Source organism: Cebidichthys violaceus, unplaced genomic scaffold (assembly GCF_023349555.1).
Source record: "Cebidichthys violaceus isolate CVI_PGR_0920_01 unplaced genomic scaffold, fCebVio1.0.p SCAF_2, whole genome shotgun sequence".
In the NCBI taxonomy this organism is placed as follows: Eukaryota; Metazoa; Chordata; class Actinopteri; order Perciformes; family Stichaeidae; genus Cebidichthys; species Cebidichthys violaceus.
In genome coordinates this window covers 23779195-23804055 of record NW_027176372.1, presented here as the reverse complement: position 1 = coordinate 23804055, position 24861 = coordinate 23779195, and the positions used below count along the sequence as shown (strand labels likewise).

General features: G+C 42.6%; 2 protein-coding genes across 5 annotated transcripts; one reads left to right on the top strand and one right to left on the bottom strand.

The window, feature by feature from the left end:
• The first annotated feature begins 1501 nt into the window (after positions 1-1501).
• On the top strand, positions 1502-17975 carry anxa5a (annexin A5a). 4 transcript variants are annotated; one of them, XM_068715244.1, is made up of 14 exons: positions 1502-1564; positions 1994-2029; positions 4599-4683; positions 6241-6335; positions 8076-8189; positions 9509-9599; positions 10290-10369; positions 11058-11108; positions 12331-12424; positions 13828-13923; positions 14239-14297; positions 15173-15295; positions 15411-15468; positions 17201-17975. In XM_068715244.1, the coding sequence occupies exons 2-14, from the start codon at positions 2027-2029 to the stop codon at positions 17497-17499; spliced, it is 1248 nt and encodes a 415-aa protein (XP_068571345.1). In that variant the 5' UTR covers positions 1502-1564; positions 1994-2026; the 3' UTR covers positions 17500-17975. The 4 variants fall into 4 exon arrangements, with proteins under 4 accessions (XP_068571345.1, XP_068571344.1, XP_068571347.1 ...); XM_068715243.1 differs by having other exon boundaries at positions 15411-15480; XM_068715246.1 differs by lacking the exon at positions 15411-15468 and having other exon boundaries at positions 1503-1564; positions 17201-17354.
• A 4680-nt stretch (positions 17976-22655) lies between these two features.
• On the bottom strand, positions 22656-24246 carry LOC137875743 (fibroblast growth factor-binding protein 1-like). Its single transcript, XM_068715247.1, has 2 exons — positions 24200-24246; positions 22656-23634 (listed from the first exon to the last, which is right to left on the bottom strand). The coding sequence occupies exon 2, from the start codon at positions 23613-23615 to the stop codon at positions 22962-22964; it is 654 nt and encodes a 217-aa protein (XP_068571348.1). The 5' UTR covers positions 23616-23634; positions 24200-24246; the 3' UTR covers positions 22656-22961.
• Between the last annotated feature and the right edge of the window lie 615 nt (positions 24247-24861).

Sequence of the window (24861 nt, the reverse complement as noted above, 5' to 3'; positions counted from 1 at the left end):
TGTAGAACATGTTTAGTGTTGCTGATCTGACATTAAAAAAAAAAGCAAAAAGCACAGAGAGGCGAACATTACCTCTGCCTCACTGAAGGGGGCGAGCGAGAGCCCACGGGTCAGGTTCATGCTTGTTCTGTCGTTGCTCTTCTTCTACACTTCTCGTCTTCTTATATTTTGCTTTGACCACAAAAATGTAAGATTCTATATCCAAGCTTAAAAACGTCTCAAAAAACAGTGAAATGTGACCAAATCAACATCAGTTCAACGTCGGACAGGTAAAGTAACCTTTTATGTGTTCGTTGTTCTCTTTATACATCCTGGTTGTTACGCAGATTATCGAGGAATCTCACGATTTTCGCGGGTGGCGCTCACGAGCGCTCTGCTTCTGAAACGCTCGCGGTGGAATCAAATATGTACTTTACCTATGTGTGTGTAAATAATGCTGATATGAAATATGAAAAACAACCAGTAGTCAATGGTCAAGCTGCCAGTTGAATGGTGATGTAAGCTTCTCTATTGGGTTCATATATTTGTAAATCTGACTTATGTAGAGTCAGAACCTCACCAGACAGGAACCTCACCGTGACGTCACTGATATTGAGGTATTGTAATTGTGCCTAAATCTGAATATTTCTTCCGTCACTGGTGAGTCTCAAATAAGTCATGTGTTTTTTTCCATTTATTTTTTGTTTTATTAATTATTTAAAATGTTCATGCTGTTGAATGTCAATAGAAGTAACATAAGTTAATTGTTTGTGTGCGCTCTTAAAGTTAGATTCTTCATCTGTACGGTTGATGCTTTTATTCAGAATTATCATAAAACCTAAACCTAAACTAAAATATAAATACATTTCTGAAGCATTTAGGGGATCTATTGTTAGAAAACGAGTATAATATGAAGTAGTATGTATTCTTCTGGGTATTAACATCTGAAAATAAGACTCGTTGTGTTTATGTTTCCTTAGAGTGAGCCGGTTTATACCTAGATAGGGACCAGGTCCTCTTACAGTGGTCCAGAAGGTTCAAACCAACACTGTCTCTAGATCATAGATCATCTCCTTCAGGCACACAGGAGGAGTTTCAGTTGGTTGCAATCTGCAACCTCACCACTAGATGCCGCCACATCCTCCACTCTGCACCTTTTAAGAGGACGATCGTTAGCGTTTGTGGAAAAAAATGTTGTCATTAATTTAACATAATGAAGACGATAACGTCTCAATAATAGCTGCACCGTTTCACAGTTAGAAACGTAAACATTCCAAATGTGTCCCGCTTAGTTTCCTGTTGCGCTGAAACAAGGAACCTATAAATGATGCATTGGCTGCTCGGGTTGCAGCGATGACATCAGCTGACAGGAAGTAAACACGGACCCAAGCTGTTGCCTAGCAATGCAACTCCGTTGAAATCCTCTAGCCCTTTTATGGAAAGTCACACAAAGCAACTGAGTGCACACGGGTCACGAGAGGAACAGTGTGTCAGCCACCCAAAGGAGAAGAGGTCAGGACCTAAAGAGTCCTCTACCTGAGAGCCACAGGTCACCTGAGAGGAGAGAGAGGAGACACACCTGTTGGTAAGAGCACTTAGTTATTCCTCTCTGTTGATGCTTTGTTTGTAGACAATAGTAACAATGCCACTCTGAAAATACTCCACTACAAGTAAAAGTCCTGCTTTCAACAGTATTATCAGCAAGTATGAAGCGTAAAAAGTATTTTTTGTGCAGTAAAATGTTCTCTGTTAGTGTTTTATTATTATATACGATGTTTATGGAGTAATATTACTGCTGCAGTCATGTGTATTTTACTGTTTTAGATGTTTACGGTTGGGCTAATTCTGACTCCCCTCGCTGTCCTGTGATAATATGTATATTATATACTATGTATTATGTATAATATGTATCTCTAAAAAGTAAACTTTTCATGAGCTCAGAAACACACCGGCGTGTTTTCAGTAGTCACCACTCCTGACAAGTTAATCTGGAATCTGTTCCACTTTCCTTCAGTTCACGGCGGTTGTCTGCGATCAGCATTAAAGGATGGTAAGTTTTTCCTTTCTTTGTTTTATGTTCTGTTAAATTCATGAGTGTCAACGTGTGATAAAGTAAAACACATGAGAATGTACAAGAAACAACTTTGTTTTGCACAAAACAGTTGGAAATAAAACTATGTTTACTGCCCCAGAACTGATTTATGTGTTTGTGCAGTGGAGTGTGTCTTGACTCCTGAAAGGTCAGAGCCTTTCCAAGCCTGACCTGCATGATCAGTCTTAAACAATACAAACTGTCAGCTCCAGCCTCTGATTTGCATGCAACTCTAGATGATTTATATTTTGTGAAAATGTTGATTTCCCTGGATCCTCATTTTTCCCGTTTCTCCTACGCTGTGGAGACTCGATGCGTACGGATGCTTCAAACTTCTAGATGATCCCGAATCCACTCACAGGACCTTCTGTGACAATACGCTCATTAATAAGAAATGAGCCGCACAAAACGCATTATGCTCACATTGACACAAAAGAAAAGGAGCAGCTTCATTTGATATCCTTGATTTGTTTGAATCCTCTCGAGCTTGTTGAGGGATCTCAGACTGTCTCGTGCGCATGAGTAGAATAAGAGGTAATGAAGAGCTGACGGTGGTCTAATTTGTATCATATTGTATTATCATGTGCATGGAAACTGCAGCTACGCGTGTCTATTGTGTCCCCACCGGGTTTGAATTACATCACAGGACAGATGGGAGACGATGTTCCCTGATGGTGCTTGAATAGTTCCTACTACAATTAGCATTGACTGCTTTAACCATTGCTAAAAAACTACATCAACAGTTTTTACTCTTTATGTTATTGAAAAACTTTTATCTCCAAAATGACCAATTTTTTTGAAATATGAAAAGAAGCATTGTTTAGCAAATATTAGCGACTTTAGAGCCATGCTAGTTTCTTTGTCTGTACTTAAAGCACAGCGGCGCTTTGAGCTGAATGCTAACGTCAGCATGCCAACGTCAGCATGCTAACGATGACGATGCTAACACGCTGATGCTGCTCTTAGTTTAGCGTGTTAGCATGCTAACATTTGCAATGGTTTGAAATGGTATACACTCATGCAGATTGGGATATATTTGCATAGTGTATTCATGTTTTCTTTTGCTATATTAATCATTATGAATATGAGTTAGCTAGAGCGTTCGCTAACGTAGTTATGTGGCTTGTGAAAAAATGGGTCCAACATTTACATTTGGTGACTATGGAGCGAAAAGAATCGGTGGTAATCTGTGTGTCACTTCTCCCATTAGAGTCAATAATACGCTCACAGGATCATCAAAGTCAGGATGATCAGTCCTCTGGGGACCCTGAATATCTTTCATTTGCATGGCAATCCATCCGATAGTTGTTGAGGCGTCTCATCCTGAACTAACAGCATTATGCTGACGGTAGATGATAAGATAATCCGTCTAGATGTGGAGATATTTCACTGGTTTAAGTGGAACCTTTGACCTGCAGGTGGCGCTAGATTAAAAGCAGTGAGACACAGCAGTGAGACAAATGTGAGACACATGAGTGTCTCACATTTCATGACAATTCATCCGATAGTTGTGAAGATATTTCAGCGTAACTTTACCACAATGCTGTCATGACAGTTTGACAGCTAACACTGATGTCTTTGTAGAGGATGAATGCTAATAAAAGAACATTTAATGAGCAGTAAGGGTTGAGTCATCCCACTAAAGAAATGTGAGTTTAAATAGCTCGTGACTAATTTTACTCTTAAATAGGCTGTATTATGTCTGATTGTGCTTTGTTCCATGATGCATGCAGGCCGGATCAGAGCCGTGACGTATCAGAGCGACACTTCAAGATAAACGTCGTCATGTTGCAAGAAGAGGTCGTTCTCTTGACAACTGATAAAACAGAAACCTTTACTGAGAGGAAGAGGAGACAATATTCTTCTGCTTCTACCACCTGCTCAGAGTTTGTTATGAGGCAGATATTTTATTGCCTTTTCTTCAAATTACATTCTCCCTGGAGAACAATCTACAAGTGAGACGCATTTTTAGAAATTACCTACAGAACACAAAGCAGCAGCAGCAGCAGACTAGGTTCAGGTTATAAGTACTTAACTCCAGAGTTTGGAGAGACGACGTTCGACCCCAGGTGGGTTTTGATGTCCTGTGCTGTGATATTCAGTATATGTTTTAAATTATTTATGACCATGGTTTTATTTTTACGAGGGCAGGGAAGCACTTGAAACTTAGACCATCGGAGAGCACTTCAACTTTCTTCTTCTTCATTTTATTTTAGCGTCTCTTAAAGGCACAGCAACCCACTTTGCATATTAATCGATAAATTATTATTTTTTATTTCCTTTCAAGGTCCATTTAGGGGGATCGATTGACACGAATGCAATAAAATATTAATACCAGTGTTTTCTTTAATGTATAATCACCTAAACAAAAAGAATTGTTGTGTTTATCGTTGCCTCAGAAGGAGCTGTTTCTATCTACATGAAGAGGTCAATGGCCGCCATGTTTCTACAGTAGCCCAGAATGGACAAACCAAACACCGCTGCATGATGTAAACACGTGTTTGTTTGTGTTGCTCTCCTCCCACAGGAGTACAGAGGCAGCGTGAGACCTTTCGTCAACTTCAACGACAAACACGATGCCGAAATTCTCCACAAAGCCATGAAAGGACTCGGTCAGCTGTCTTAACCTTTTCCCACTCAACAAGTCGCACCACAGTGATGTGATATCTCTCATAGGAAAGACGAGCAAGTCTAGTTATTGTCAGTTTGGAGTGTCACAGCTGCAGCAGGTTTATTTGCACATACCCACGAATGACAGTTGTGTCATGTCTATATGTCGTTAGTATAGTTAAGTGTGAGAATATTTCTACAGTGCGATGTTCTGCCTGTCCTGCTCCAGTTTAACAGTAATAATGACACAGCTGTCAGGGAAGCTGCTCTTAACAATTAGTGCCGTCCTCTGGGGAATCAGGTCCCTCTCTCCAGTGTGTTCCGTCTAATTGGAAGAGAAACTGAGTGTCACCGAGTTTCACATTTACACTTTTTAAACAAAAACACAAAGACATGTCAGAGCTTCAACTCAGTTCCACAAAGAGCTCTGCAGAAACGCCGCGGTAATGAGCGCTTACTGCACCGCCAAACAGAATGTATTTCATTCATATTCAGCTATGATGTGATGGCAGAAGCAGACGGCTGTATAGGCATGGTGATGAAGTATACAGGTAACATACAGGTGATACTAAACAAAGAAAAAGTATTTCTTTTAATTGAAAATGAAAGTATTTTGGTCACCACTCTTATCAGGTTTTCTGTAAAACTCTTCAATAATACTAAAAGTGATGCTTGAGGGTTCTCTGGTAAGATTAGTCAACAATAACAACAGCAGGTTTATTTTTATGTGTATTTGTCAAATTGTCAACATTCTACATTTTAGCGTGTTAAGTATTGTTTTACTTAAAGGAGAAGTGGACGGCAGACAAAGAGGACAAACCAACAAAACAAAATGTCATAAACCTGTGAGAGATGAATCATCGACAGGAGATGTCACATAAGTTACGTCTTGTTTTGATGGCTGTTAAGATTGATTTAGATAATGCTTTAATAGTTTGACCTTTGACACCATGTTCCTCTCTCAGATGCAAAATGGGAAAATGTAATGAGAACGCAGCTCTGCAGTCATTAGTGTAAATCAATGGGCCCGATAACGAGCATCAATGTAAAGGTGCAGGTTTACATGTTGATGCTTCTCCTGCTAAATACAACCTGACTGACAATCTTTGTATCTTCTATTCTTGCTTCCTGTCAGTTTAGTCCTTTCACAATAAGAGAAATTATGCAGAATTTAAAAAAAAAGGAAAAGTGAGGAGAACAATGGTGACCCATCATCTATTCATAGTCAGAGCTGTCATTACATATCAGTCGGGCTTCGAGCCACAATTACCTGAAGTGCTTCAACACTTTGAGGCGTTAAGGTGAGCCGCTCTGCAGCCTGTTCTCCTCTGAGGACCTGGTGACTTTCAGGAGCTTTTCCTTGTTGATATCGGAGTTTATCGCAAGCTGTCCATTGTTCTCAGTAAGGTTTTCTGTTAGATGATGGGTGCAAATAGAATAATGCTTTACTAAAAGAAATAAAAAGAGAAGACTAGTTTAGATATAAAGCTGCATGTGCCTGTTTGAAGCTCTCAGAGTATGTTATATGTTACATAATGCTCCCTTGACTTCTGCTGCAGGTACGCATGAAGATACCATCCTCATGCTTCTGTCAGCGCGGAGCAACGATCAGCGCCAGCAAATTAAGGCCGCGTACAAAACGGCCTACGGAAAGGTGAGCCGAGGAATTGAATGGTTCGGAGACATGTCAGTGTCTCACTGTGTCCTCCTCGTCCAACCTTCACAGAGGAATCTGCTGAACTTACTCAGGTTCATCTGTCTTTCTACCTTCTTATTATTGTTTGTCCTTAAAGACTGAGGCTAGGCAGTAATCTATATTTCTATCATTGTCAACACAAACCATCAAAAGACCAAAACAATGTGTCTCTCAATACGAGTCACAGAAGCCATTTTAAAATGTTGCTTCTATTACTTCTGTTCTACTTCTTATGAAGGACTTTTGCTTGTAATGTAGAACATCCTGCATTGTTGCATCGCTGCTTTTACTTAAAGGTGCAATATATGGGCTTCATAGCATTAATATTGCAGCAAACAACTATTTTCTGTGTGAAGATGTCATGGTGTAATCTCCACCTGAATGAAGATGTAATCCAAGCTGCTCCTTGCTTTGTTGACGTAGCGCTCTCACTGCATATTCGTGAGCGTGTCTCTGCCAGAGCGCAGTATACAGAGACGGCCATTTTGAACGCTCCCCTCCTCTGACTGTGAAGTCGTTTTGTGACCACCTGTGGAGTGAAAGCAGCGGGTTGATTTGCTTTCTGTGGAGGTTATGGAGAAGCGAACGTAAGTGTACCCTGAAGTTTAAAGAGATGAGCCAGCTTGAGGTAAAAAGGTGCATCAGGAAATCACAAAGTGTAGCTCCTGGTGCTTCTCTGAACATTGAAGTGTGTTTTCAGAGGCTCTTCTATTACTTGATGTAAAATGTGGTGATCGCAAGAGACAATGAACCACTCATCTGAAATGAGAACTGGTTGCAAAAAGTGGGAAGAGGGAAATGTATACGATATTGAAACTGATATTTTAACATCTCCTGCAGAGTGTATGCTCTGCTGCATGTTCCTATTAGAGTGCATCTTTCTGCTGTTTTGACAAACCCTTTAATGGGAATTTGATTTAAAATCCAGTTTTTATGTGAAAAGTGAGACGAATTATGTAATCTAGAAGAATAAAGATCTTCTGTTAGAGAGCTGCTTGACCGTATATTGAACCGGCCAAGCACAGTCGATCCTGGGATCCCTTGGGTGGTTTGTGTGTACAGACACACACACACACACACACACACACACACACACACACACACACACACACACACACACATTGACAGATGCTATTACTCTTTTCACAGACTCTATGGGGTCATACTCCCAGCAGCACCAGAATATGTGATTCATTGCATACAGAAATCAATAAAGCCATCTGTGAGGACTCTGTGCTGCCTAGTTTATATATATATATATATATATATATATATATATATATATATATATATATATATATATATATATATATATATATATTTCTTGTGATTATCCTCATTTCTCTGATAATGTGGCCATGCAGTGAAATGTCACTTCATCTCCTCGACACAGGGAATGCTCTCTTTATATGTTCAAGCTTATTTGTAATAATTTACATAAATCTGCATATTTCTCGGAGCCCTGAAGTGTCCATGTTTCCCGTCACTATGCTGTTATGATGTTGCTACTTTGCTGGTAATATTTTTCACGCACTTTAAGGAATATTTCTACGAGTGGAGCTAAAAGCACCACACGGCTCATTTGTTCTGTTTCTTTGATGTTTAGCAGCATTTCCGTTACGCAGCATTAAGTTCGATACAAACACAATCCAAAGTGTGCCTCTCTGCTCCAGTCATCAATCCTCTCTTCCCCATCAGGACCTGGTCAGCGCGCTGAAATCCGAGCTCGGTGGGCTGTTTGAGAATCTGATTGTGGCGTTGATGACTCCGCCCGCCTCATACGACGCCTCCCAGCTGCACAAAGCTCTCAAGGTAACCGATGGAGGCGTTTCCTCAGACGCTTCGTCGCAGGTCTCAGACGATGCGGTTTATTCAGGTGTTGGTGCACAGATGTTGCAGCGGTCATCTGAGCGACACGGACCTTTTTAACGGCTCTCACTTCAGCTCGTCATAGCAGGACGACGGAGCTGAAGGCTCCCTTCCATTGATGCCTTGCCAATAAACCAGCATGCAGAATACCAGCGCAATGGAACTCGGCCATTATTGACTTTCTCAGTCTCAACTGTTGAAATGTCTGCCAGCAGAAAAGCTTCATGTTGGTTTACCATTTAAAAGATGTGAGCCATTTATGTTGAAGCAGTACGTCACATAGCATTTAAAATGATATTTAGAATGAGATGGAATGTAACTAAATACATTTACTCAAGTGCTGTACTCCCAATATCTGATACTTTGTACTTCAATTCACCACATTTCAGAGACAAATACTTGTTACTCCACTACATTAACTTGAAGTTACTAACTTTACAGATATAGATTAATTAACAAAATTAAGATTATTGTAAATTCACAGACTAGCAGTGTAGCTCCATCTTAAACCTTCAAGCGTCAATAATTATAATCCAATAATATAACGTGCTTTGTTATCCTGAAATGTGGTTGTGTGTACGCACAGGAAACAGTGAACTACACACAGTTAGCTTAGCTTAGCCTTCCTGCTAGCTCGGTGACGTCACCTCACCTGATGGGTTTTAATCCAGCAACTCTTTGTATCAGTCGTGAAGCGACAGAATGAACACGACGCGTCGGTGTGAGTCCACCCTGGTACAAAAACACTTCAGGGACAGACGTCTCTTAGGAGACTGTTGTGTGTGGAGTCTTTCTGACGTATCTAGTTTTACGACACAGAGCAACGTTCTTCCCTGTCTTCACAGTGCAGGTCTGAAGGAAGGACGATGTGTTCAGCAAACTCCTGGATCCTCTCAGAAGATACAAATGGATTTCTCTTTTGTTCTCGTTATTCTTTCATTACATTTACCTTTTGTATTACCAGCACAAATGAACTGTTCCATCAAAGCATGTAGGACTTGACCTCGACATTCCCATCACACCTGCTCCGTTTGTTTGGTGCCAGACTGTTGGGAGTTAATTACAGCAGAGAGGAGAATTGACTTCAAGTCTTTCAACTGAGCGAATTCATTCTGCTGACAAATGATACAGTTACCTTCAATCATTTCTGTTTTCAGTCTGTTTTGTCACAAATATTGCTCTTTAACAAACATAAGACGGGATAATATATAACTAAAGGTTGTTCTGCCGCACACATTTGTCTCTTATTGTTTGGTTCCCAGGGAGCCGGGACTGAGGACGACGTGCTGATTGAGATCCTGGCCTCCAGGACCGGCGAGCAGATTAAAGATATCATCAAAGTGTACAAGAAAGGTGAGTCACTCCGGAGAGAGAGAGAGAGAGAGAGAGAGAGAGAGAGAGAGAGAGAGAGAGAGAGAGAGAGACAGAGAGAGACAGAGAGAGAGAGATCGACTGTGGATGTTAGGCTGATGTTTCTCTGTGTTTTATTAATGAGAGGCTGAAATGTGTTTAAAGAGCAACTCAACACCAGCTAGAAGAGCTTAAGTTTGAACATTGTCAATGCAACCAGCAACCAATAGAGTCTGAATAGTGGCAGAACCCTGATGTCTGATAATACTACACCAGAGGACAGTATCAGAGAGGGACGTGTCATGACAGTATTAGGTATTATTTTACATTACAGCATATGTTCGGTTTCCCACTGTTACATGGAGGAATTAAATAAACTGTACGTACATTAACACCTGTTCCACTCAAATATGTCGCAGCAAGAATGTCTCTTAACATACCGGCTTTAAATGACAACAAACCACAATGCAAACTTGTATGTGGCAACGAGGGCCAGAGGCAAAGAGGCCAGTTCATTTGATCCGGATACAAGAGAAGGCCACTTCGTCCGGAGGCCGACTAATCACATCTGTGCTGCCGCAGAAGCTCCGGCAGAACGGAGGACGGCCCACTAGGGTCGATCGGAACCATTAGTGACCGCCGTGGACGGGGAGCGAAAGCAATCTTCTGCCCCTCTTCTCCTCTTCCCTCCAGAGTTCAACGGAAAGCTGGAGAAAGATGTCTGCGACGACACCTCGGGTCACTATCGGAGACTGCTGGTGATCCTCCTGCAGGTACAGAGAGACTCGTGTTTTAGTGATGTTTCCTGAAGACGAGAGCCTCTGGTGGGGCTGGGACACAGGCAGGTTTAGGGTTAGCGGCAGTTGATTTCTCAAATGTGTTTCGGTTCAGAGACAGAAATGTAATCTTCTTGGTTCTGGGAGATTTAGCAGATAATGTCGTCTTCAGGGATTCCTCAGTTGAGAGAAGCTCTGAGCTCATTGTCTCTCAGTTCACACTGACCTGATGTTTGTCCACCTGTCTGTCTGTCTCTCCACCTGTCTGTCTCTCCTCCTGTCTGTCTCTCCACCTGTCTGTCTGTCCACCTCTCTATCTGTCTCTCTCTCCACCTGTCTGTCTGTCTCTCCTCCTGTCTGTCTCTCCACCTGTCTGTCTGTCCACCTCTCTGTCTGTCTCTCCTCCTGTCTGTCTGTCTCTCCACCTGTCTGTCTGTCTCTTCTCCTGTCTGTCTCTCCTCCTGTCTGTCTCTCCACCTGTCTGTCTGTCTCTTCTCCTGTCTGTCTCTCCACCTGTCTGTCTGTCTCTTCTCCTGTCTGTCTCTCCTCCTGTCTGTCTCTCCTCCTGTCTGTCTCTCCACCTGTCTGTCTGTCTCTTCTCCTGTCTGTCTCTCCACCTGTCTGTCTGTCTCTCCTCCTGTCTGTCTGTCTCTCCGTTTGGTTTCTCATTTGTCCGGCTGTGAAGGGGAGCAGAGAGGTGGGAGTAGACGAGGACAAGATAGAGAAAGACGCTAAGGTAAGAAACGATGATGATGATGATGATGATGATGATGATGTATTATTATCGGTAAAACGAACACATTAAAGCATCAATAATCCAATAATATGAAATGGGCCATTGTGCACAATGACTACTTTTTATGTTAGTACAACAAAGTATTTCTCCACTGTGGTATTACTACTTATACTTCTTAGTACCCAGTCTGGCTCCATTTAAAAAGCAGAGAAATGTACCTTCAGACCTTTTGAAACAGCTTTCATTGTTTACAGTGATTATAAAACACAACATGCAGGTAGCTTTAAAAAGTGAAAACGCAACAAAAATCCTTCACAACCTTGTTCAGTACACGACTGCAGAGCAACTTACTGTGATTTCACTGTCGTCTTTCAAATGTCGCCGTGTTGACGATGTGATCACGTTTGTGAGGCTGATCTCCAAAGAGCAGCTAAAGGCCAAGACGGCTCAGAGGAACAGTCGACAGGATAAATGAATGAATGTCAAGCTTCAGGAATGGATCCACTGATATTGAGCTGTGAATCTAATAATGGTAAACATTAAGCTACACGGATCACCGCAAAGGTGGAAGAAGTACTCGGATCCTTTACTTCAGTTAAAGTAGAAATACCGCAGTAAAAGTCCTGAATTATAAATAATACTTAAGTAAAAGTACAGAAGTATTATCAGCAAAATGTACGTAAAAGATCAAAAGTGAAAGTACTCATCCTGCAGAATGGCTCCTTTCACATTATTATTGATATGTTTTCAAGTAGGAACGTTTAATGGAGACAATTTTATATACTTGTACTCTAGATTAGTAGTATTATACTGCATCATATCAGATAAGCCTGATATTTAAATCTTAAACCCAAGTAACTGTAAGATCCAATAAAAAGTTCAATATTTCTCTCTGAAATGCAGAGGAGTAAAAGTGTTAGGAAGCATAAAATGCATTCCACCGGTCATCACATAAGTAGAAATACACAAGTGATCCTCATCTAATTAATTATATATATTAATTACTATTTCTGAATTTGCACAAATTAAAACGTCATCGTCTGAACAACACGTTCCAGACCTCCTCAGACCTGCAGGTGAAGGACCGAGAACAACGAAGCGTTTCTGTTGTTTTGAGCAGCACAAGGTCCTGCCTCAGCGCTTTCACTCATCCTCTTCCTGTGTTCAAGTAACTCACCTCCACCCAAGGTTCGCTGTGACAAGCGTGTGTCTGCCGTTACAGGACTTGTACGCCGCCGGTGAGGGCAAGTTTGGCACAGATGAGGAAAAATTCATCACAATTCTTGGCAACAGAAGCGCAGAGCATCTCAGAAAAGGTGAGCTGCTTGAAGGTCGTTAAGATGTGTGATTAGTCAGTCTGAAGAGAACAAACAACAACATACCATCCGCCTCCTCTCGCCTTGTTCTTCATTATTCTACATAAATAATTCAGGCAGCAGTTAAAGGTTTAGTTACTGTTGAAATACATGTTAGAATGAGCAGCATGAGTGAAACAGTACATCCTGGCGTTTCACTTGTTGTTGTCACACAAAAAGTACAGAAGGAAGGAGAGGCCAATTTGTCCAAAAGTGAACGGCACAAAACTCAGACACACCAGGTGAGAGCTCGACAGAAGAGTTTGCAGAGTTTATTGGTGTGATAAACAACAACCACAAGACCGACTGTCTCGCTGCAGCAGACGGAGGCCAGAGAGGTAAGTTGGTGAGACTTTGTTCAAGCTGGTTAGAGAGTCAGCGGCCCAACTGAATGCACCGCTCACCGGCAGTGAAAGTGGGCGGAGTCGAGCAGCAAGAAACGACTTCATACCACGGTGCTTCTGAGGGAGGCCTGAAGGGAGGAGCTGTCAGCGCCGCAGACTTGGAACCTAGATTCAGTGAGCTGCTGCTGCTGCTGCTGCTGCTGCTGCTGCTGCTGCTCTTTACTTTCACTGGAAAAGAGATTTTCAGTTGGAGGATTTTTTAAAAAAATCTTGCGTTTTTCTTGCTGGTTTCTCCAGATTACCAACCCTATCTCTAAATAGATAATCAAACAGTCACAGGAATACAATAAGATACCATAACATAAGAAAACAAAAGAAAGCAGCAACACATGAAACATATTGCAGCTGAAATGAAGCATTAGGCTAACGTGAAACAATTGCAGTGACATTTAGATAAAACAAATAATGTAGACGTGATGTAACCGTCACATATTGTGTGGACCCAATCCTCCGACCTGACCTCTTCCTACTTAAGATTCTTCACAGTATGACCCCGTCACGCTGTGTGAGGAAGCGTTGGTCAGGAATGCGCTAGCGTAGGCTGTGGTGAGAGGCGCTCTCCCGCATGTTCCCTCGACAGAGCTTCTTTAAATTATAATGTCTCAGGCACCGATAGACCACTTAAATGAGCCTCGTATACACGTTCTATTCATCCATTCACATTATGTGTGACGCACGCGTGTCCAAGTCGTCTTCATCGAGTTGTAATATCCAAACGACTACGGCGGTTTTCAAAATCCATTTGCACTTGAGCTATTTGATAAGTGTCGATCCTGAAGTGTTATCAGTCATTTTTGGGTGATAATGTCGTGTCTAATAAGGTGGATTGATTACGATACTATAGATCAATAAAACTCTGTTCACATAATGTAAAGTCAGACTGGTCTTTTGGACTTTTTAATGCTGAATAGGGCTTATTTTCACGTTTACATGTCGCTGTTATTGGTTTGTTCTCTGCAGTGTTTGAGGCCTACAAGAAGCTCTCTGGCTCTGAAATAGAGGACAGCATTGAAGGAGAGACCACTGGGAATTTGGAGAACCTCCTGTTGGCTGTCGGTAAGTGTGATTCATCGGGATGACACTCGAGTGATCCCAAACAAAAGGAGGCAAAGAATCCCCTGTTAGCGGTGTTTCTGCTGCCAGCCCTTCTTACTACATGGAGTTTAACCATCAGGACGAACAGCGTGTGTCATTATAGTTTAATTCATCTTTTATTTTATATTCTGTTTTATTTGCTATTCATTTAGGGAGCCGTGAGAGTGAAATACAGCAGAACATAATACGTCAGCAGTCGGAATCAATACTAATACCATGTCAGATTAAAATGAAAGGAATTAAACTTTGACATTATTGGCTTTTTGTCCCCCTCAGTGAAATGTGCCCGGAGTGTCCCACAGTTTTTTGCTGAAGGCCTGTATAGATCTATGAGGGTAAGTGTCTCACAGAGTCCTTCACACCTCGAACGCTGCTGACAGTGTTTTTGTTTCATTACCGGGGAAAACAATACAGAACAAGAACGATATGTCTGATAGAAGGTGTTTCATGTAATTGGTGCTTTGCAGTTCAACAAGCCTCGAGGAAGTCGCTTCACCTCTCCCAGAAATATTCCCCCGTAAAAACCACAACACGTCGTTTTCACACTTGAACTGAGCACATTAGATATGAAGCGTTCATTATTGAGCTTTGGATGAGCTGTTTCCCCCTGAGTCTGTTTAAAGAACCACATGTGGTTTAGAAATCAGACACACTTTACATCACAGCTATCTATATACAATCACTGCATAATGTGTTTCAGATGTATTTTTCCTACTGGATTCAATTCATTTCCATACATTATGAAAATCAATTGGCAGACTCATTGATTACACTGCTTGTCAAGTCTGCATGAATTAGTGTGGTAATGCAGTTTAAAGACTGGAGAAGATGGGTACCACTCTCATCATTGTGTGGTGAAGCTACATAAAGCTACAGCCAGTTAGCTTAGCTTAGCATAAAACGGGATGGGATCAAGTTTCTCAAATAACACTCTGCAAGAAAATGATGGAGCACAAGTTGTGATGAATCCCTCCACATATTTAAAGCAGGTTTAATTAAAGAGTGCTGATTGATTTTCAAATCTACATTTTTTACAGCATGCATTTGAAAATGATTTGCAGAAATACAGACACGATGTTTGCAGTTTAGACTGCAGCATCTGAAAGAACTCCAACGAGAGATGTGTTTTACATTTCCTTCCACTAACGAGCTGGTTGAAGATGTTCTTTTCTGCAGCTGCTAACTTTGGTTTTGTTGTTGTTGTGTTTAGCACGCCGGAACCGATGACGACACCCTGATGAGGATCATGGTGTCGAGGAGCGAGGTGGACATGTTGGACATCAGAGCCTGCTTCAAAAAGACGTATGGAGCGTCTCTGTACGACACAACCCAGGTACTCAAACTCCAGAGTTATTAAAAACCTGTTCAGTCCGTCTGCTTCTCTAATGACGCTAAATAATCCCATGCTTCAGAAGGAAATACACGTGTCGCTGTGATTCTCTTCACAGTTTCCCCCTGACGCTCTGAACTCATCTCTTCCTCCACATGCTTTGAAGCAGCAGCTGGGTGAACTATACGGTGTCAGCGCAGTGACGGAGCGGAGATTAGTGATTTATTAAAAATGCCTTGTTCGGCATGATGAGACGGACGCGAGATGACGCTTCTCTGCTTTTCACACGAGCCGAAGTCAATCGGTCTGTTCTCCAGATGTTCCTGCAGAGAGACGTCGACATCCTCCTGTTACAAAAGGCCAATGTTGAATAGATGAATAGTTATTTTTAGTATTTTATTACAGCAATTATTAATGCAACAATGGCTTTTTAAAGGTCATGTTCATGTTCCTACAGCTGATATTTTGACCCGTCAGCCACAAGTGTAACTAATACCATTAATTATGGCTGCACTCAATTTACAGGTATTCATATATTTCCGTGGCCGTGATGATTTACATGTCACGGCTTACTGGCTCTGTGAAATGAGCCAGAGCCATAATTAATGTCATTAGTTTCACCTGCCAAAGTCTGTCATTCACGGTAATTGAATCCAGATTTATTACAGATTAACGGGCTGGATTGTCAACGCTGCTAAAACGAGGTCTGCTTTGAGCACGGTCTATTGTTTTCACTGCTTCCTGCCTCCTCCTCCTTCAATCAAACCCTTCAGGTCAATCAGCACACTTAACGACCGCCAGCTACATTCTGTTACAGCAAGCTAAGAGGAAGAAACGCTTCGTTTCCTATCGTTCACATCAGAATTACCAGCTGCTGAGTGGGAACAAGTGTTCACGTCATGGAGCTCAGAGCGCTGGCCGAGGACTGCTGACAGCTAGCGCTTGATTTCTCCCACTTAGTGGAAATTAACTTCTGTCTGCTGGTGAAACGGCTGCAAAGTGCCCGTCGTAGCAGTTACGTCTAAATCACAACTACACATGTAAATATCAGAGATTATTTTCTGCAATAATCTCAAATCCATTGGTTGTTAAATCGAGGCGAGCCGGTGTGATGCTAGCTTCTGGTGTCGGCCTAAAAGAAGACGTCGTCCTGCAGCACCTCATTTAAAAGAACACGTTGTTTTTATCAGCTTCAAACATGCAACACAGACACATCAGCTGATAATGAGGAGTTAAGTAGACTATTCTCCTTCCAGCGGCGGAAACCATTTTAAATGATCTGTTCTTTAACGTTCTGCTGACATCGTGTGCATTAGAGTTCGATTCACTGAGATGTTTTTGAGATGCTATTATTAACAAGTCAAGACTTTGATATCAAGAGGCTGCAGATGAAAACCCCACGAATGGGAAGAATTCATGAATACTGTTGATTAAAGCACATTGTCACTGATAGATAAAGTAATAAAGTAGAGTAAATAATCTCAGCTCACAACCGAAGCTTCACAGCCTTGTTGTCTCTGCAGAGCATGTATTTACTGTCGCAGGTAGTCGACAAGTCCAGAATAGGTTTACTTCTAACTATTTTATACAATTATGTGGAGCTAACGGGAGCTAATTAGCTACATTTTGGTAGCATTTTGCTGAGCCTGCTAATAGAGGCAGAGGACATGTGATCAACTGAAGGGTGAGGGTGTGGAGCTCCATGACAACAACAACAACACATTAAAATCATTTGACAGACAAAGACAACGCAGAGCAGTTATAGTTAGTGTCTTGCTCAAGGACACTTGGACATGTGTGTGTGTGTGTGTGTGTGTGTGTGTGTGTGTGTGTGTGTGTGTGTGTGGACCAAACAGACTGAATTCTATAAGATGGTTGAATAATTGCGTGTCTGTTGTGTTTTCGCAGGAGGACACGACCGGAGACTACCAGAAGGCGTTACTCTACCTCTGTGGAGGGAACGATTAATGTGGCTTTATGTGCTCAGCGGCCTGGAGGATGAGTCGTCGTCATCACGCTCAGGGTTGCCAGATCGGGTTGCCAGTTTCCAGGTTTATAATCTGCCCAGTTCAATAGAAACCATGAACCTCGCCAGCGTTACGTACATGTGCGATGGGAAACACGATGAGCGTACGAAGCTTCATATCTGCATCAAATACGCAAAACGTAACATGTTAGATCAGAATATTGCAGTCGAGTGCAGTTAAAAAAACAAAATCAAACATATTTCATGATATTTTTCAAGCCCAACTTATTCAATAGTAGCCAAATTGGGCAGAAACCAGCCCAATCTGGCAACACCGTCTGTGCTGCTGCCTGCATGAGAGATGAGGCTGTTGATTCTTTCTGACTTTTTCTTTTTATTGATTGAATTTGTGTGAATAACTCACCTGTCTGCTGTGACTTATGCATGAACAGAGTTCGAGTGCTTCGACTTCAAAGATATTTACTGTTTGTTTCATATTAGACGTTATTCAAACGGCTCTGAAATGAGTGACGGTGCAGTTTTGATTTTGTCGTAGACGTCAATGGTAGTAATGTTTGAATTAATCACGTTATTTTTTAAACCCTTCCTCTGTTTTTTGCCGTGGCTCTGTGTTATGCTAGCAGTTGTCTGTAGTTCTCACAGCATGTATTGAAATGCAACTTAGAATAAACATCACCGCTGAATTATTGAAGCCTACATGTCGACGGCTCTGCTGCTCTCATTAATTACAAATGAACAGCTGACTTGAATCGCAATGCGCCTGTCAGCGATTAATAAGTGATGGGACACTATGAGACATTTGTTGACTCATATGAAGACGTCTACCACGTCCGCGTCCTCCTGCGTGAACGGGCTGGACGTCGCACTAATTGGCTCTTTAGATCGATCGATGGGAGATGACCTCGCTCTGCTGGAGTTGCACCACAGGGGGGCAGCAAAGTGTAGAACGAGCTCACTGTGTCTCCGCATACACAGTTAATAGAGTTCACCGCGGCGTTCACGCCTCATTGACTGTGGGGATCATACGTCTTTGTGGTGACAGTGTGTTTATTTCTCTTTGCTCTGTCTTTGTCTGCACGTCCACGAGATTCAGACACATTTAACATCTTGACAACGTTCCATCTGAAGTAGACATTAATACAACGTCCTCACAGCGGGGGGTTTGCAGCTGTATGAACGCATCAACGTGTCGCCGGGATTGAAGACATTAAAATATACTTGATGTTCATCTCTGTGATTCCAGTGGGACGCATAAACTGCAGCGTCTTATGATTGTTAAAGCTAGATTGCAGACGGAGTGACGTTTGAGCGCGGTGGAACAGTGTAGAAGTCTGAGCTCGGCTCCGTACATCCAGCCTCTCCTCGTGTTCATCACATCTCTGTCTGCCAGACGTGACCTATTCAACCAACGCCTGAAGGTTGAAGTTGTAAAATGCGTTCGTGTGTTGGCACGCTTTCCTCCAGAGGCTCTCTCTCTCTCTCTCTCTCTCTCTCTCTCTCTCCCTCCCTCTCTCTCTCTGCAGACGTGTCCTCTCAGTTGACGTTACCTTTACCCCGCATAGTTACAGTGGTTCAGGCAGCGAGAGCCAGACGTCTGAGCTCCTCAGTGCAGTTGATCTCAGACGATGTTTAGTTTCAGATGTCTTGAGATCATACAATGTATTTATTGAATATAGTAGGTGAAGATCCAAACAAACAGTGGTATTCAACCGCAAAATACACAATGAAAAGTACTTTAATGTCTTCAAAAGTACAGCACAATCAAAATGGAGAGAGACATTAAACATAAGGTAAAACATGTCATATTATAACGTTATTGCTTCAAACACTGACACCATTTATACAAAACCCCTCATGAATATTGGTTAAATGAGGTGCAGTGTTGGTCCTCTAATATGAGGTAAACCAGCTTAGTTGAGGAGTTTTAATGCTCCCTTATTGGACACATAGTTTAATTTACTAATTCTTTAACGAGGAAGTTAATCATGAGTTCATGAATTGTTGATTGAGACTGAGATACCCTTAAATATAAAACGCAAAAAAACAACACAAACTGTATGAATCTCTTCTCCTGTTCAACTGTGCCACGATGCTAAATGACTCTAATATGTCTCCGGTTTGTGTGGTTAATCAATAAGAGTGACTCAGCATTAATGTAGCAGCAGCTGCGGATTCTAAATGTCATAAATCACGTGTGCTCTGTGCTGGATGCTCCTTCACTTCCACTGCAGGAACATGCTGTAAACCAGCCTCCGCCGTCACCTTTCAGGCTCACATAGAGGAAGATGAAGTCGCATCATTTCCCCTCACTTTAGGACGGCCATATATTCCTGACTCTGTTGTAGTCCGGTTCATGCGGAGTCCCGGTGGATGCCGGTTTCTTGCTCGGTCCGGACCTGCGACCGGCGCCTGCTAATCGCTCTCATTTCACGCTAACAATGTAATATTTGTGGCGTTTCATTAATTCCCTTCAGTTCTTTGTATTCTCGGCTCCACCGAGGTGAAAGCTCTTTAAATGCCAAGGCATTCATAGGAGTGTGTAAGCCTGGTTTTGCACTGGCACACACACACACACACACACACACACACACACACACACACACACACACACACACACACACACACACACAAATCTCCTTAGAGTCGATAGTGAACTTTTAGTTTGACCAAGGCAAGGCCCACGTTTCTCAGCCAATCAGGAGCCACAGGCAGTCAGGCCACCTGTAAGTCCACAACAGCCACAGTCCACTCAGGGAGGACGCTTCGTCTCGGCCTACGAAGGGTTTTAATAAAGCAGCGTGAAGAACCTGAGAGAACAGACACCAACAACATAGAGCGACGCTGAGAGTCTGACGGTGTTCATCCTCCGGTCCTGCACACTGTTGACAGCAACATGTCTTTTCCACTCCAGCGTCTGGAATTGTATCCAAATTGGACAATTTCACACATCATGACTTGTGTCCAATGCCAATGTGAGAAGTAGTGTGCCGTCTATAAGACAAGAGGGAGACTCCATGATTGGAAGTGTGGTGGTGTGGAAAGAGAGACGTGTTAAATTGACCTCTTTGGTCGTGTGTGTTTGTCCTCCTGGGCTTCTTTGAGTGGTGGACCAAAAGATAAGATGCATTTTGACAGTGATTATACCAGCATGAGGTTTATTTGTGTTTTATCATAATTAGAAACACATTTTGGAGAAGTTCAAGTGCTTATTTTAGCTCTTGTGGCACAACACAACATGTAGAGGAGTTTGTGTTGGAGGGGGGGGTAATCAGATTACTATAATAAAAACTACAATAAAATAGTTTGTTGCTGTTATTTGCCATTTAAACATGTAGTGGCTGATATAATTATATAATTTAGAATTTGCTTGTCTTCAGAGGCCGCTGTACTGTCAAGGGTTCCGAGTGTAGGAAAGCTACGATGCGCATGCGCAGAGCTGATTGACTCCCGCCCGCCCCCACTCGCTGCAATCTGATTGGTTGTTTGCCAAGTTCTGTAGTCGTCATTGGCTCGTGGTCGGCAGACGTTCGTGTTTAATAAGGAAGTAATTTAAGTCACGTGTGACACGTGAACGACACAGGTTCTCTTCTACAGCGCACATTTAAAAGTCTGTGTTGTTTTAGAGTTATGTGAGATTAAACATGTCGGTGACATATTGTTATGAACCACATAACTACATTCAACATGTAGCGGCTGTGGTGGCGTGTCAGAGGACGTGTTGTGTTCACTGAGTGATTCGGAGGAGATGGTTCCTGTTCTGTTATGACCTCATGCATCTTTCCTGAGAGGATGAACACATGAAAGCAGCGGCGCAACAACGTACAGCGCTAACGTGGCTGACGTCACCCAAAGTGAGCAGACACGTCACAACAGCACGTGGAGGAGGAGGACAGGTATGTGATCATCATCATCCGTGTTAACAGAGCATTATGCACAGAACAAAGAGGTGAACTGTGTACTTTTGTGATTTCCATATGTCCTAATAATAACTGCACTGTGCAGAGGGACCCAGTCATTCACCCACTGGGACACGGTGCAGTACTGTGGGTCAGTACTGTGGGTCAGAGTACTGTGGTTCAGTACTGTGGTACTGTGGGTCAGTACTGTGGGTCAGTACTGTGGTACTGTGGGTCAGTACTGTGGTTCAGAGTACTGTGGTTCAGTACTGTGGTTCAGTACTGTGGTTCAGAGTACTGTGGTTCAGTACTGTGGGTCAGTACTGTGGTACTGTGGTTCAGTACTGTGGTTCAGTACTGTGGTTCAGAGTACTGTGGTTCAGTACTGTGGTTCAGAGTACTGTGGTTCAGTACTGTGGGTCAGTACTGTGGTACTGTGGTTCAGTACTTCATTCTGTGTGTTTATTCAACATGAAGTTACTTTTAGTTGTGAGGAAGCAGCTGAGGGTCATTGAAGCTCTTTCTGAAATGGATCTCCCTGAAGCAGAGACATTAACATAACTGTATATAATTATACATCGTGTTGTCTGATGTATTCATTCACATGTTCTTAGTAATGTCTGTCTTTAGTGGACAGCTGGTGCTCAATGTGAATCTATTTAACGGCTTTGAACACTGTCAGTAGTTTATTCATTCTAACTAGGATTATAATGAACCTAATGAAAGTAAAGTGCATTAAGTACTGTATTTAAGGACAGTTTTGAAGTACTTGTACTTGAATATATTATATATTTGACTTCATGTATTTAAGAGCAGTAGTTGCTCTCAGACTTTAAATGCTAAACATAAGATCCTTTTATATAATATGATCCAAAGTTACAGATTAATCGACCAAAAGTCTATGAAGTAGTTGAAATAAGCTCCACCTCCACCAACAGCAAGTTACAAGTACTGATTACAATGATGAATACATCAATAATAATAATCCAGGAATACAATAGTAGAACACTGACACTAGCCTTATTATGAGTACTTTTACTTTTGATACTGTAAGTACATTTTGAATGCAGTATTTTTGCTTGTAATGGAGTGTTTTTATACTGTGGTATTTCTACTTGTACTTCAGTAAAGGATCTCATTTCACCGCTGAACATTAGTGACATCAACTAGCTGTTGTTGATTTAAAATCATGTAAAACAATTATGATATCAAACAGCAAACACACGACGCTCCTTACACCTGGCAGACGTCCTCTGTTGAACAAGCTGCCTTTGAGTCGTGTGAGTTCAGAGGTATGCGGGCCGAGGCTTTCTGCAAATTACTCTCCCTCCGGTTAAATTACCGTGTCAATAACCAACGCGCTCAAACCGCTAATCTCCAGCGAATGCCTCCAGCAGCACGGCGCTCACACATTTAGGAAAAGACAAAAGAGCCGACACACAGACCACAGGACGGGTTCTCTTAGTTTAAGCGTCTTTTTTTTGAATGAGGAATTGAGCGTGACGGACAACAAACGACTTTCAGATGAAATAACATGAAGACGTGAAGATGGCTACATGTGTTTACATGGTGTTAAGCCTGCGTGAGTCTAAAAGCTATCAGCCCAGTAAAAGTCTCCCAAAATGAATCAAACATGAAAGAATAGAAAGAAGAAGTGTTAGTTTAGGGTTAGAATCATACAGGGATGTGCAGAAATACATCCTAAAATAACCTATAATAAGACAAGTATTGATGTTACTGCATAGAGAGCTGAATTCATCATTTTAACAATTCACTCTTCTCTGTCTCAGCAGTCATAATCCTGCACCATGGTGAAGAAGAATGTGCACAAACTGGACCAGGAGTCGCTGCAGTGCTCCTCAGCCAGCTTCTTGTTACCCGGCTGACAGGATTTGACGGCTCTGGGTGCAGAAGGTGGCGCTGAAGGTGGAGCGGAAGGCGGGGAGGTCTTCCTCTGAGCGTCGTGGAGTCTGAAGTGAGCCTCTCCGGCTGCTCCTCTGCACACGCCCGCCCTGACCGGCGCCCGGCTGTCCTGGCACAGACTCCTCTGCTTCTTCAGCGCCCGGCCCACCTGCTTCCAGTACAGCTGGACGTTGGAGGCGTACTGCTGACAGACAGACGGTCTGGCCACGTATTCGCAGCTGAAGCTCCCGTCCCCCTTCTTGCAGGTGACCCCGAGGGTGAAGATGTCCTCGCCCGTCGCCGCCCAGGTGCACCGGGACTTGTCTTTGGTGACCATCCTGCCCTTGAGGGGCTGCGCGGGGGGGGCGGCGGCGGCTTTGGACTGGCGGCCGACCCTCGGCCCCGCCCTGGCTTTGTGCTGTCCTCTGTCCGCCCCTCTTCCACGGCGTCCGTGGCTCTTCTGGCAGCTGCTCAACATCAGCTGATGGGAAATGCAAGCCAAGACCAGCAGGATGGCGATGTTGGTGAGGAGAGCCATGGAAGCAGCACAGAACACCCTGCAGGAGGAGAGGTTAGGACTCAGATGTACGACATTCAATCCCCTTCATTTCACTTCTTAAAGAGAATCATTATGATTCACTATCACACCTGTTTTACACAAAAATGACATAAAAGGTTTTCTTACAATAGCAAGTTAAAGTGCTTCACTTTAAGACATACAAATGGATGAATACACGGTATAAAAGAGACAATAATAATGATATTTAATAGACAGCCTTGGATGAAACCATCAGAATAAAGGGTGATTTGAATACAGCGATGGGAGAGAAAGTATACGACACAATACTACATTATGACCACTCCAGAGCAGAGACATCACAGGGATTCAACTGGAACACCGTGATGAATTTAAGAAGTCAAGTACCATACAGGGCATCTTAATTCACTGTAATGTTAAGGTAATGTATAAATAAGGCAGTAAGTAGCAGCCCCACACACACACACACACACACACACACACACACACACACACACACACACTGTAAGCCCTGATGCTTTATTGATTCCAAAGTGATCAGGGATCACTACAGACTGAGCTCAGATGAGACGGAGATGACTTACCAGAAGTTTTCAGTTTTCAGTCCCGACCCGTGAGAGCTGAGAGTCTCCTTTACTGCACCTGCAGATACAGTACGCTGCTGCAGAATGAGCCCTCCCCTTCTCACACACACACACACACACACACACACACACACACACACACACACACACTCTGCATGATTGGACGGCTTACAAAGTTTGTTGAGTTCATATTTGTCAGCCAGTGAAATGATCGTCTTCTAGAGATATTTTGAGTTAAATTATTGTTATTAATACATTTAATAATTCTGGTTATGTTAAATAAAGTATTCAGAATCTGCTCCACAGCGAGCACATTGAGATGAAGTCACTTTTAAAGACTCCTCTTCCTCACCGTTTCCTGCACGTTCACAGCTGTGTTCTCTCTGTTTTAGTCGACAGAACTTTGAAACTAACTTGTGTTTTGGTTTAAACCTGTGACCAGATTAACGGTGAGATATGGGGACTAAAACTGGTCTGTTTTGGTAGATAGTGCTGCGTGCTTCAGGAAGTCCCACCTGCTTTTATGATAACTTCTCCTTAAGGCATTCGTTTGACACTCGTAGTGTTTCGCTCCTTCACGTCACCATCTGTTAGAGCACCGAGCCAAAGATAAACGACTGAGACTATCTCCAAACCAGCCAGACGACCCTGCAGGAGAACGC

Excerpts from the sequence above, each read along its gene's own strand:
- anxa5a (XM_068715243.1), top strand. Across the intron at positions 4,684-6,240 it reads CAAAGCCATGAAAGGACTCG|GTACGCATGAAGATACCATC; the intron begins GTCAGCTGTCTT and ends CTTCTGCTGCAG. Across the intron at positions 9,600-10,289 it reads CATCAAAGTGTACAAGAAAG|AGTTCAACGGAAAGCTGGAG; the intron begins GTGAGTCACTCC and ends TCTTCCCTCCAG.
- LOC137875743 (XM_068715247.1), bottom strand. The coding sequence starts at position 23,615 with ATGGCTCTCCTCACCAACATCGCCATCCTGCTGGTCTTGGCTTGCATT.